The following is a 14,504-nucleotide window of genomic DNA, read 5'->3' on the forward strand; positions in this document are numbered from 1 at the left end:
TTCTGTTTTCAAAGGTGAACTTTGTTTATGGTTATTGTATACGATACATGGTATTTATACATGTAAAAATGAGATCAGATCGTGGACCTGGACTTGGACCTAGACCCTCCACCCACTGATAAGATGCACCATAAACCTTTCAGCAGCAGCTGATAAACGTCACCATCAGTTGATGTTATGGATCTGTTTTCTAGACATTAAACTGAAAACCACGAGGTGAAGACAGATCCAGATCAGTCCTTCAAACGAACACAAGGTGAAGACAAATCCTGATCAGTCATTCAGAACCACAAGGCTAAGACTCAGACAGATCCAGATCAGAGACAGTTCTTAGCTGATTTTAGTCCTAGGAGATACTGGACATCTGGAAAGAGCTCTGGCAGGCCCTGTAGGTTTTGGGAGGTCCAGCAGGTTTCTGGAGGTCTGGCAGGTTTCAGGAGGTCTGGCAGATTCATCAGTGTGGAAGTCTGGAGTTCTGACCTGGTGGACAGAGGGCTGACAAACCAGGATGAAGAGGGGGACCCGAGCTGGTCTGACAGGTCTGCAGAATCCTGGACTGGAACTGGAGATGACAGGAAGCACCAAGACAATCCAGGTAAATGTAAGCCAGAACCAGAGTCAGGTCCACCTGCAGTCTTGAGTGTTTGTTTTATTCTGCTGGTCCCAGTAGCGTGGAGCTTAAACTAATGAACTCCTGAAAATGTTTTTAGCAGTAATGATTAAAAACTTTATTTATGGAGACTTTTGTAAACCACGAAAGAAAAGAAAAGTAAAGCTAAAGAAACAAAACAAGAAAAAGTTCAAACAAATGCAGCTAAATAAAGAAGGAGTAAATAAAGAATTAACATTGTAAACCCCAGCTGTCTGCCTCGCCCGGTAGGATAAAATAAACACCAACCGTCCACTTTCACCTCTGAGAACCAATAAAATCACAAACAGCCAATCATTTGACCTGGAAAACATCTGACTGTCATACTGGTTTACTGGTCTGCAGCTCTAGACTATGTTTGTCCTCAAGTGTCTGTCTTAAAATCTCTGTCTATCCTAAGTTCTTGGGTGTCTTGAGGTCTCAGGCTGTCCTCAGGTCTCTGTTCGTCTTCAGATTTCTGTTTGTCTTCAGGTCTCAGAGTGTTCTCAGGAGTCCAGGTCCTCAGTGTCAGCAGCAATGACGACTGCAGCTCGGTGGGCATCGTACTCCTGTGGCCGCTGGAAGCAGAGAAGAAAACTGACAGGTGAGTCCAGGTGGTTTTCATCAGTCCACTCAGCAGATCTGGATACGTGAAAGTTTTAATGATATGACGTATGTTCAGGAGTTCAGATGGCAACAAAGTACAGAGGTCTGGCTGAGGATGATGAAAGTGATGAAGAGCAGAGAGATGAAACCGACACAACAAATAAAAAACATCAACTGAACAAAAAACTGCTGGATCACTTCAGATACTTGGCTGCTACCAACCAGGACACCGACCAGGTAAGAGGGGGAGAGCAGGAGGAAAGAGAACATAGCACAGTGCAAGTTCCACATAGAGATGTATAGTAATAATAATAGTAATAACAATAATACTGATAGTAATACTAATACTACTAATACTACTACTACTAATAATAATGATAAGATTAAGAATCAGACTGATCATAATAATTGTAGCAGTGGGTGTTGAGCAAGATCATGGGGGCAGTTGGTGGTTTGCAGTCACAAATCCAGACTCTGCAGCTCCAGGGGCAGAAATACCTGCAGAAAGCGACAGGACGAGAGAGGAGAGAGACGAGGAAGAACAAAACTACGGGAGAGAGAAGAAGCCAATCTACCTGATTACGTGACTACATGATTAGTTTCATCTGGCTTCATAGATAAATACAGCTGGGTGTCATCTGCATAGCAATGGAGGTTTATGTGGCGCTTCTTGATAATGTTACCTAAAGAAAGCATATACTGTATAGAGTGAAAAGTATCAGTCCCAGCACAGAACCCTGTGGAACTCCCATGAATAACCTTTGTGTCCACGGAAGAGTCATTGTTAACATGAACAAACTGGAATCTATCCGATAAATATGACTTAAACCAGCCTAGTGGGGTTCCTTAAGCCCAATGACATGTTCCAGTCTCTAATAAAATCTTATGATCGCTCGGGTCCAATGGTAAATGCACTGCACTTATATAGAGCCTTTCTAGTCGTATTGAGCAATCATAGTGCTTTACATTACATACCAAATTCACCCATGCACACACACATTCATCCAGGGCTTTTCTATACAAACAGCGCTTTCTATACACACAACATTCGCATACCGATGATACATCGGAGGCAATTTGGGGTTCAGTATCTTGCCCAAGGATACATGGACATGCGGACTAGACTAGCTGGGGATCGAAACACCCACCTTCTGGTTAGTGGACGACCTGCTCTACCTCCCAAGCCACAGCCGCACCAATGCAGCACCAAGAACTAGGAGGACAATTATAGAGACAAGTCCATTGTCTGAGGCCGCGAGAAGATCATCGTTAACTTTCACCAGTGCTGTTTTTGTGCTATGACTTGCTCTGAATCCTGACTGAAAATTCCACCATTCCTATGCAAATAATCACGCAATTGGTTTGCAACCGCTTTTTCAAGGATTTTAGAAGTAAAGGGGAGGTTGGATATACAGTAGGTCTATAATTGGCTAAAACATCTGGATCCAGAATAGGCTTCTTAAGAAGAGGTTTAATTACTGACACAGACAATAAGGAAGAAACAAAGAGTGAAGAAAAGAAAAAAGAAATGCGAAAGTAGCCAGGTGTTGTATTAAACAGCATTTAAAACAGTAAGGTTTCATATCAGTTCACCTGTATTTTCAGTTTTGATCAGTTAGTTAAAAAAGGTCATCATCCTAATCATGTTTGTGTATCATTGCGTGTTTGTGTATCTCTGTGTGTCTGTGTGTGTCTTGTGTGTGTTCAGGTGGACGTGGGTTTTCTGGATGACTTGATCTCAGATGGAGCCGATCCAAACAGCTCAGACAGATATGGACAAACCGTTCTGCACGAGGTCAACACAAGAGTTTTATTTTTCTCTACTCTTCAGTTTCATTTGTTTGGTTTGGTAATTACAAAGCAGAACAAACACTGAACACGTGGAACATTTGACATGAAAAACAGCCGGAAGCTTGCAGATTTTTTCCTTAATACAACTCCTGCTTGGTTTTAAGGTTCCTGTCATTTGTCTTTATTTGTACATTTAAAGACAAACTGCATTAGAAAAAAATTGACGAGCTATTTTACTGTAAACATCTTTGTAACCAGGCTGTTTTTTGGACCATCACACACAAACACTGCTGTGTGTGTGTGTTCAGATCTCCAGGGCATGGAGTGTGGATGTGATGCGGTTCTTCCTGGACCGGGGTTCAGACCTCCTCTTCCCGGATCAGTTTGGAGTCACAACCCTGCATGTGGCCTCGGCGCTGGACTACCAGGACATGGTTAGGTTCCTGCTGGACCGGAAAGGTCTGTGGATGAGACTGTCTGTCCTAGTTTTAAGTTTCTGTGGTGGTTTTAGTTTCTGTGATAGTTTTATGTGTCTGTGGTAGTTTTATGCCTCTGTGGTGGTTTTAGTGTCTGTGGTGGTTTTAGTGTCTGTGGCGGTTTTATGTCTCTTTCAGTCATAGGGGCTTGCTCCTATGTAGCGGTGCAGGTCGGCCTTTTACATGTTAGTGCCAAGGAGCATATATGTTGACTCATATTTCGTCCATGACTATGGTATTTTGAGCCATAGAAAAGCCAAAGTCCTGCCCCATTTTCAAGCTGATCTCTGGTCCTCTGGTCTGTGGCAGATGGGGTATATTCTCAGTCAGTGTGTCTCTAAAGGTGAATCATATGTTTGAGGATTTCTGTCCAAATTTGAGGTAAGAAGATCTCTGCCGAAACGGAAAGAAACATTTTAACAACTGCTCATTTGTATGATGAAAAAACAGTCAGTTTGTCAGCACTAGTAAGGTTTTGATAGTCCATATCTGGCAAAGACTCATTGGAGCTGTAGTTGTTGAACGTACAGGACAGATCAGATCTACAGAATCTTGATCACTAGGTTTGTCTCTGTCTGTGTGTGTATTGTCCTCAGCTGATCCAGAGGCTCGGACTCTCCTGGACCAGCAGACTCCTCTTCACTATGCTGCAAAGAACGATGCTGTGGGTTCGATCAGACTACTGCTGCAGGCTGGAGCCTCAATCTGCTGCACCGACTACAAACAAAGAACACCACTGCAGCTCGCCGCCAACCTGGGTAGTACTGACATCACTACTGACAAAACTATCGACACCACCACTGACACCACTACTGACAACATTGCTGACACCAGCACTGATACTACCACTGACTCTGCTACTGACACCACTACTGACAACATCGCTGAGAGTACCGCTCACACCACCACTGACACAACCGCTGACGCCACCACTGACACCACTTCTGACACCAGCAATGACACTACCACTGACTCTGCTACTGACACCACCACTGACGCTACCACAGACACAACTACTGACGCCAGCAATGTCACTACCACTGACACTACCACTGACGCCACCCTTGACACCCCCACAGACAGCACTACTGACAACATCGCTGACACAACCACGGACTCTACCACTGACACCACTACTGACACCACCACTGACACCACTACTGACAACATCGCTGAGAGTACCGCTCACACCACCACTGACACAACCGCTGACGCCACCACTGACACCACTACTGACACCAGCAATGACACTACCACTGACTCTGCTACTGACACCACCAAAGACTCCACTACTGATACAAGCAATGCCACTACCACTGACACCACCACAGACACCGCTGCTGACACCAATACTGACACCACCACTGACACCACCACTGACACCACCGCTGACGCCGCCACTGATGCCACCACAGACACCACTACTGACGCCAGCAATGAAACTACCACTGATACTACCACTGACGCCACCATTGACACCCCCCACAGACAGCACTACTGATGGCACTACTGACAGCACTACTGACAACATTGCTGACACTACCACTGACTCTGCCACTGACACCACTACTGACACCAGCAATGACACCACCACTGACTCTGCCACTGACACCACCACTGATGCCACCATTGACTCCCCCACAGACAGCACTACTAACGGCACTACTGACAGCACTACTGACAACATTGCTGACACAACCGCTGACGCCGCCACTGACATCACCACTGACACCACCACTGACACTACCACTGACACTACCACTGACGCCATCATTGACTCCCCCACAGACAGCACTACTGACGGCACTACTGACAGCACTACTGACAACATCGCTGACACCACTACTGACGCCAGCAATGACACTACCACAGACTCTGCTACTGACACCACCACTGACGCTACCACAGACACAACTACTGACGCCAGCAATGTCACTACCACTGACACTACCACTGATGCCACCCTTGACACCCCCACAGACAGCACTACTGACAGCACTACTGACAGCACTTCTGACAGCACTACTGACAACATCGCTGACACAACCACGGACTCTGCCACTGACACCACTACTGACACCACCACTGACGGCACTACTGACAGCACTACTGACAACATCGCTGACACCACCACTGACACGACCACTGATGCCACCACAGACACCACTACTGACACCACTACTGACAACATCGCTGACACTACCACTGACTCTGCCACTGACACCACTACTGACAGCACTACTGACGGCACTACTGACAACATCGCTGACACCACCACTGACCCACCACTGACACCACTACTGACAACATTGCTGACACTACCACTGACTCTGCCACTGACACCACCACTGACGCCGCTACTGACACCACCACTGACGCCACCATTGACAGCCCCACAGACAGCACTACTGACGGCACTACTGACAGCACTACTGACAACATCGCTGACACAACCACTGACTCTGCCACTGACACCACTACTGACATCACCACTGACGGCACTACTGACAACATCGCTGACACCACCACTAACCCACCACTGACGCCACCATTGACAGCCCCACAGACAGCACTACTGACGGCACTACTGACAGCACTACTGACAACATCGCTGACACAACCACTGACTCTGCCACTGACACCACTACTGACACCACTACTGACATCACCACTGACGGCACTACTGACAACATCGCTGACACCACCACTAACCCACCACTGACGCCACCATTGACAACCCCACATACAGCACTACTGACAACATCGCTGACACAACCACTGACTCTGCCACTGACACCACCACTGACACCACCACTGACACCACCACTGACACCTTTGGCGTGTCTTTGCAGAGCGTAATCAGGCAGCTCGGGTCCTGTTGGAGCTCGGGGCGGAGGCAGGAATAAAGGATTCAGATGGACAGCTCTGTATAACTGCTCTGATTGGTCGGATGAGTCCAGTGGTAACAATGTCCTACCTACTGACAGATAACAGGGCGTGATTGGTTCAAAAATAAGTCATTACATTTGAATTCAAGTTGTACTGTAAAATATGGAAAGTTGAAAAGTACAGAACAGGGTGTGTCCTGGTGCTGTGGTGAATGTGGCTGTGTGTTGTGTTCAGGCCCAGCTGGCGCTCACTCAGTTCCATGTAACTGACAGAATGACCAGACAGCAGTACTACTACCTGAACCTGCTGGAACCAGATCCAGAACCATGCTCACATGAGAAGCACTTGCAAGGTAACAGTGCTTTTACCATGCTACGGACTACTACCTGAACCTGCTTTACCCAGAGCCACAACCACACTCACCTGACTGGCCCCCACTGGTCTGTCGCTGGTCCTCCGTTATCCCAACACTAGTCCCTCAGATTTCAGTCTGACACACACCTAATAATAATACTGCAATACTACTGCACTCTTACAATAGTACTGAAACTGTTGCTGCTATTGTACTGACAATACCACTCACTCACTGACCTCTCTGTCTGTTACTGTCTGTCTGTCTGTATCCGTCCGTTGTTTTGCAGAGGCAGTGGTCATTGAGCCGACGTCTCCAGTAAGTTTTCACCAGCGGTTGTGTGGTATTCTACAGTGTAGAGTTAAGTGCACTATGCTCACCCGTATGGTTCCTGTGTTTAACAGCTAGAGGTGGTGGTCCAGGAAGGAAAACTAGACCTGATCATGAATCCAGTCTTTCTCAAACTGATCCAGGTCAAATGGAAACTCTACGGCAGGTAAACTCTTTATTTATTTTACATCAGCACTCAGGTGAACAGTCAATGCTCTGTCTGTCTGTCTCTCTTTGTCTATCCCTTACCTGTCTGTTTCTACCTGTCTGTCTCTTACCTGCCTGTCTCTACCTGTCCGTCTGTCTCTTACCTGTTTGTTTCTAAATGTCTGTCTCTACCTGGCCGTCTGTCTCTTACCTGTCTGTCTCTACCTGTCTGTCAGGTTGGGGGCGTGGCTTCTCCTCATCCTCAACTTCCTGTTCAACGTCTCCTGGACAATCGTCGCCCTCTCTGCGTCTGTCCACCAAGACTCACCTGATCGCTACATCCTCCCCCAGGTGACCTGTCTGTCTCTCTCTCATCTGTCTCTCTCTAACTTGTTGTGTCTCTCTTGTCTGTTTCTCTGAACTGTCTCTACCTGTCTCTCCCTCACCTGTCTCTCTCTCACCTTTCTGTCTCAGGACTGGTGGCGTGTCCTCTTTTTAGTCCTGGCGCTGCTGTTGACCCTGGAGGAGGTGCTGAGGGAGGCGCGGGACATCCTGCGTTCAAGGAGGAAGCTCCGCCTCTGGCAGCGGTGGGCAGAGCATCGTCTCCATGACGACCTGCGCTGCTCACATCCAATGTGGCCTCAGGTGAGAAAACACACACAACACACTTTTAATGTTTACAACCTTTTAACAAACAAATAAACTTAAATATCTAAATATTAATGTTAATATTGGCATCGCTACATTTCTGTGATCCTCATTTCAAATTCTACTGTCACTGTTTAGTTAAACCCATTCATATCTAGATTTGGTGATTTTGATATTTTCAGAGGACATAAAGGAATGAGTGCTCTTTTATTGGGTTGAGAAAATTTTCAAACTGACCTTTTCAGTTGAATAAATCAGTAAAAACCCAGTGGGATTATCTGAAACATGCTTGGACTCAGATCTGAAAACAGAGCTGTTTTTCCAAGTCTATGATAAGTCGATGTTTTGGAGAAGCATGGTTTTCACATGACAAACTAAATTGGTCAGTCTGACACAGGAGGCAGAATTATAATGAAATGAAATACTCAGTTTATAATGTCAGACTCTAACAGGCTTCATTAACACTGATCCTGAACACTGGTGGTACTGCTGCAGAACAACCAGGAGGGGGCAGCATGCTACACAGCAGGCTGTCGAACACTTATAAATACAGCAGCGTTACGAGTAATAGTAGTTTCGGTAGTATCAGTAGTATCAATACTATTTAATATCGTGTGTGTTGTGTTGCAGGAGAGAGTTTTCTTGTTGCATCAGAACAAACAGATTCACAGGATGAGAGGAAGCTACAGCCAAGACCTGTGGTATTAACACACACACACACACACACACACACACACACACACACACACACACACACACACACACACACACACACACACACACACACACACACACACACACCAACAACAACAGCATTAAAGAGAAACCTAAAATCCTGTAACCCTATAGAACAGAAGTGTCCCAGCATTGAAAAACCCTCAGTATAGTACACAAAATATTTGAAATTCACCCCCATAATAAACTCAAAAATAAATCACATAAAAAACTTTATCTATAAAGCATTTATGAGGAAATTTCAATCTATAAGCATTCAGCAAAGCAATTCAGCAAAATAAAAAGTTAATAGAAATTGGCCATTAAAATAAAACCCAACAATAAAATTAATTTTAAAAAATAAGACAAAAAGGATTAAATTATTAAATAGAAAAAAAACCAAATATATTAAAAACCAGAGTAAAAGAAAGGATGACATTAGTAAAAGGCTTTTTTAAAAAGATTACTTTTATGAAGTGATTTAAAAGATGATGGTCTCCGATCGTCAGACACTGAAAATGTCTGTCACAGGATCTTGTTCAGTCTGTATAAAGATCCCTAAGAGATTTAGAGCCTGAACCCAGACATGATTCAGACCAGAACATGTGGATCAGAGTGACTAGACTCAGCAGAAGCACCTACCTGTGGAGGAGCCCGCAGCTGCTGCAGGGAGAGACATTTAAAAATGGGGGGGTTAGGTCATGATCCTGATACGACTGAAACTGTCAGTAAATGTTGTGTTCACTTTATTCTGCTGTCGGCTGATTGTTTTCTCAGTCTGTAGTGTGTATTGTAACTACACTTACCTGTCGTGTGTGTGTTGTCAGGAATGTTTTTGATTGGCTGGTGTACTCTCTGCTAATGGCGTCCTTCAGCGTCCACATGGCCGATGTGATTGGTCCGTCCGTCCATCTCCACACTGCCAGTCTACGTCTGTTCTCTGTCACCATCATCTTCCTGTGGCTGCGACTCATGAAACACGTCAGAGCCTTCAGGTAACACACACAGGTGACACACACGCACACACATTGCATCTGCAGATAACACAAACACACACACACACACACACACACACACACACACACACACTCGCAAACAGACACACACTCGCAAACAGACACACACACACACACACACACACACACTCGCAAACAGACACACACACACACACACTCGCAAACAGACACACACTCGCAAACAGACACACACACACACACACACACACTCGCAAACAGACACACACTCGCAAACAGACACACACACACACACACACACACACACACACTCGCAAACAGACACACACACACACACACACTCGCAAACAGACACACACACACACACACACACACACACACACACACACACACACAAACATACACTGTATGTATCTGCAGGTAACACACACACACTGTATAGGCCTTGAGGTTTAGTGAGATGTTCAGACCCAGATGTTCAGACGTTCAGACCCAGATGTTCAGTCCCAGTGTGGAAGAGTGACGAAGTACAAACCTGAGTAAATACTTGATGATATTATTACTTTGAGTATTTTGTTTTCGTGTCACGCTACTTTCCAGAAGCAGGTATTGTCCTGCTGCTGCAGCTCAGTTTTCTAACAGCTGCTGTTATTGCTTATTTTACAAATTGAAGTAATTTTTCATGTAAAAATATTTAATGGTTCCAGTTTCATAAATGTGACAATTTGCTGCTCTTCCCTTTAACCCTTTAACAATTTTTTTAATTTTTAGGTTTGACTGTTGGTTGGACAAAGCAAGATGCAAGAGAAGAATCAGCAGCAGCAGTAACATGTTCACACATTAAAGCATCTGTGATAATAATCTAAAGATATAATATAAAACAGTAAAACAGTCACACTTACGTTTTACTGCACTGAGTATTTTCCCTTTAATACTTGAAGTATATTTTCCTGATAATACTCACACAATTTTACTGTAGTAACATTTTAAATGCTGGATCTTTACTTGTAACAGAGTATTTTTACTCTGTTTTTTATGAGTACTTTTACTGCAGTTTACTGGAGTACTTCCTCCACCTCTGGTCAGGACAGCTGACCGGGTTGCTATAGTAGAACAATGCACACCTTAGTGGTCAAGTTATATCACCTCACTGTTACGCCGACAACAGAGGAGCTCAGGGTCACCATTTGTTCAGACAAAGATCCCCTGTGCTGCAGGGAGGTCTCACTCTGAGTACATCCGCATTAAACAGGCTAAATTAGTAAACTCGTATTTTTCTCTCAGTTTCAGCCTCCGTCCAAATTACAACAGTGGTTTTCCAAACCAGTCTCCAGAGTGTGTAAATGTTAAAGCGTCTCATTGTTTCAGTGTGTAAATGTTAAAGCGTCTCAGTGTATAACTGTTAAAGTGCAGCTCAGTGTTTCAGTTGTTCAGGGAGGGTCGGAGCTGTGTGACAGTGAAGTGAAGAAGACGTCCTTTAATCCTCTCTCACTTTCTTTGTGATCCATCACTTTAAAGGTGGATATGTTTGAACACAGCAGAAAATACAGATGTAATCAGCCGCCTGTCTGTCTCACTTCTCACCAGATGTTTTGTTGTTTAACTGAAAAGTGTTTGAAGAAGACGAGATTTACCTGTTTTCATGTTGTCTAGGTGTTTGACTGTGGACAGAGCTCTCTGTTTAAACCACCTGGAGACTCTGTCAGTGTCGACACAGATTGATGTCACATGTAAACTGTAAACTTTAAAACAACAAATGTTAACAGCCACTTTAAAGTTTCTGTGTGTTTATGCGCAGGTTGATGGGTCCGTTCGTTGTCATGTTGGGGAACATTGTTGGGGATTTGATGTGTTTCCTCTTCCTGTACGCTGAGATCTTTGTTCCTTACGCCTGCAGTTTCTGGATCATATTTGGAGGTCAGAGTCTGTGTGTGTGTGTGTGTGTGTGTGTGTGTGTGTGTGTGTGTGTGTGTGTGTGTGTGTGTGTGTGTGTGTGTGTGTGTGTGTGTGTGTGTGTGTGTGTGTGTCCCCTTACATGTGACTTCATGTCATGTGTTTATTTCTCTCACTGTACCCAGTGATGTCCCAGTTCCAGTCCCAGTGAGTTTGTGATGAAATCACAGTACAGGTTCCTAGAGGTTGTATTATTAATATTTTCTAATACTTTCAGCTCCTCTAATGAAAATTCTGACTCTGTTGTACCCCAACCCACCAGGCTCGTCCTCAGTTCCCAGCATGCAGTCTGTGTCTGGCCTGCTCTACAGTCTGTACCGCATCACTCTGGTTGACGAGTATGAATACGCTGCTATGGCAACGGTGGATGGCGTCATGGCTCCTCTGTTGTGTGGGACGTTTCTGGCTGCGTCCTCCATCCTGTGTGTCAACCTGCTGATCGCCCTACTCACTGACACCTTTCAGAGGTCAGAGGTTACACCTGGACTGTCTCTGTTCCATTAGGGCCCGTATTTATCAATTGTCATCAGGATGAAACTGAGAGTTAAACCAGGACGAAACCAGTCCTGATTTAGAGAGAATTAAACCAGGACTAAAACCAATCCTACCTCAGAGAGAGTTAAACCGCGACTAACCTGAGTAGGAAATCATTCCTAACTGGTTTTGCATCCCGCACAAGGCCATCAATAAATTATTTAATTTTTGCTGGAGCAAAATCTTTTAATAATTACATAGTGATGTTTGTTTTTGTCTGACCTCCAGCTCCTCCAGCTCCAACAGGTTAGAACTTCATTACAGGACATTATGCGAGTTAACAAAGCTGATTACACTTTACTCTACGTCTACAACGTTAGGGCTTATTTCCTGAGAATAATGCTGAAGGTGATCTTTTAATAAGCTCAGTGTCATCAAGGGTTCCCCAAACATCTCTGCTCTCATGAACATCTGTCTGCAAACACATCTGTAGATCTAATAAGCTTTGGCTGAGATACGTGTGATTTCACAAGTTAAGAGTTAAGTTGATCAAATTATTTTACTTTTATTCTTTAGGAACAAAGATGAGTCACAGTTTTTGGACAGTTAGGGGTGATGTACTGAGATGATAAATACAAAACCAGATCAAGAAAAACTGGTCCAGAAACAATTTCAGGTCCAGGTGTTCGTGCGTGTGTTGTGTCTGTGTCGTGTGTGTGTGTGTGTGTTTCCCTTTGTTTATATGCTGTATATTTATACAAATGTGTGTGTATCTACTCTATATAGTGTTACTGTCTGTGCGTGTCAGGGTTCATGATAACTCGCAGGCAAACGCTGTGATGCAGCAGGCTGCCGTAATCCTGCAGGTGGAGGACTCCATGCCCCTCCTCCGCCGTTTCTATGACAACCAGTACATCTCCAACAACTGCGCACCACTGGCTGACGCCTATGATGTTGACATCACCACAAACCCCCATTACCATGGCGAGATGGGACGCATCACCACGCAGATCAAAGTGCGTCTGAAGAAACAATATAAGTCAAAATTATTTTATTTAAAGTTTAGAAAGTAAAGAGGGTCGGTGTGTTTCTGTGTGTCCTGCAGGAGACTCTAGATCAGTTCCTGGTTCTGCAGAGACACATGGAGAGAGTCATTGGTTCAGGGTGAGTTCAGATCAATGCGACCATCACTGAGGTCTCCAGGCAGAAAAACTGGAACCTGAGAAACAGTTTCTGAATGAGATTGGAGATTCTGCCTGTGTGCCACCGTGCTGCTGGTCTAACACTTAATCCCTTCTTTCTCAGAGTCCAGATGGATCGGTACCTGAAGAACCACAGTCAGGAGAATAAGGACCAGCAGAACCTGGGGCTTCAGGAACACAACATGCAGCACCAGCAGAAACAGAAGCTGCAGAACCAGGAGATTCAGGAACAGAACCAAGAGAACAAGGTCCAGCAGAACCAGGAGTTTCAGGCCATCCGAGCAGAGATGATGCAGCTCCGGTCTCTGGTCCAGCAGTTGGTTCATAACAGGACTGAATCAGGTTAACAGATCTGAATCTGTGTGAGACCTGATTTGTGAGGACCAGACCAGACCAAGCCAGACCAGACCAATGTCCTGTTCTTCAAACATGGTTTGAGGACTAATTTGTTGATCCTGAATGAAGTTATCTTGAACAGCACACTCTTATTGTAAAGGCAACATGAGTAGAAATTTGAAACCATGATCAAATCTCAAACATCATGATTGGCCGAGTGCTGATCATATGATTGGCCGAGTGCTGATCATATGATAGGCCGAGCGCTGATCATCTGACTGCTGTTACCTGAGGTAGGTGTGAGGCATGCACTGGGGCAACAGATTCATGGAAATACATGTGATGTTATGTTCCTGCAGAGTTATTATGTATTATTTTGCTGTGTTCTACATTGTTTTTCACAGAGCTGAACTGTTGTTATATTAGTTACTCTGAGTAAGACTTTCAGTGATGCACAGTTCAATAAATCTGATCAACTGGTCGTCTATACTTTACTTTTAACTTCAACATTTATTCCAGTTTTAAATTCATTGGTTGATTCAGTCTAATCAAACACAGCTTCCTCTTATGATGCAAGTAAAAAACACACATTTAGTTTTCAAATGACAAAATTCCCATCGCAGTGTTATAGTTAAAGCATGTTTTCCAGTTCACTCATAATGTTTTCATTGAATTTATGCCTTTCCTTTTGAGGGTTTGCTCTTTGTAAGACTTAATATTTTATTTTGTGGTGTATTTTATCTAATGTAGATATGCAACTCTTGATTTTGAAAATTAAATTGTGATAATTACACCAACACATGGTGATGGTTTTTCATCTAAACTCATGATTCATTTTCTGTCTGAAACATCACTGAAGATAAAACAGTCTGATCACACAGGAAACTCTCTGTTGGCTATAAATAAAATATAAGTTCCTTTCTGAGTTCGTGAAATAAGACAAAGCAGAACTCAGACCTGTCTGAATAAATAAATGATATCCAC

General features: G+C 44.3%; 1 protein-coding gene across 1 annotated transcript; it reads left to right on the top strand.

Moving 5' to 3' along the window:
• The first annotated feature begins 97 nt into the window (after positions 1–97).
• On the top strand, positions 98–14,442 carry LOC120796646 (transient receptor potential cation channel subfamily V member 5). Its single transcript, XM_040139683.1, has 19 exons — positions 98–595; positions 1,121–1,232; positions 1,311–1,471; positions 2,943–3,029; positions 3,334–3,484; positions 4,098–4,259; positions 6,354–6,463; positions 6,625–6,742; positions 7,032–7,060; positions 7,147–7,238; positions 7,456–7,570; positions 7,694–7,864; positions 8,498–8,568; positions 9,409–9,576; positions 11,354–11,478; positions 11,783–11,975; positions 12,791–12,998; positions 13,088–13,146; positions 13,288–14,442. The coding sequence occupies exons 1-19, from the start codon at positions 509–511 to the stop codon at positions 13,529–13,531; spliced, it is 2,463 nt and encodes an 820-aa protein (XP_039995617.1). The 5' UTR covers positions 98–508; the 3' UTR covers positions 13,532–14,442.
• The last annotated feature ends 62 nt before the right edge of the window (positions 14,443–14,504 follow it).

This window comes from Xiphias gladius, chromosome 11 (assembly GCF_016859285.1).
Source record: "Xiphias gladius isolate SHS-SW01 ecotype Sanya breed wild chromosome 11, ASM1685928v1, whole genome shotgun sequence".
NCBI classification, from domain to species: Eukaryota; Metazoa; Chordata; class Actinopteri; order Istiophoriformes; family Xiphiidae; genus Xiphias; species Xiphias gladius.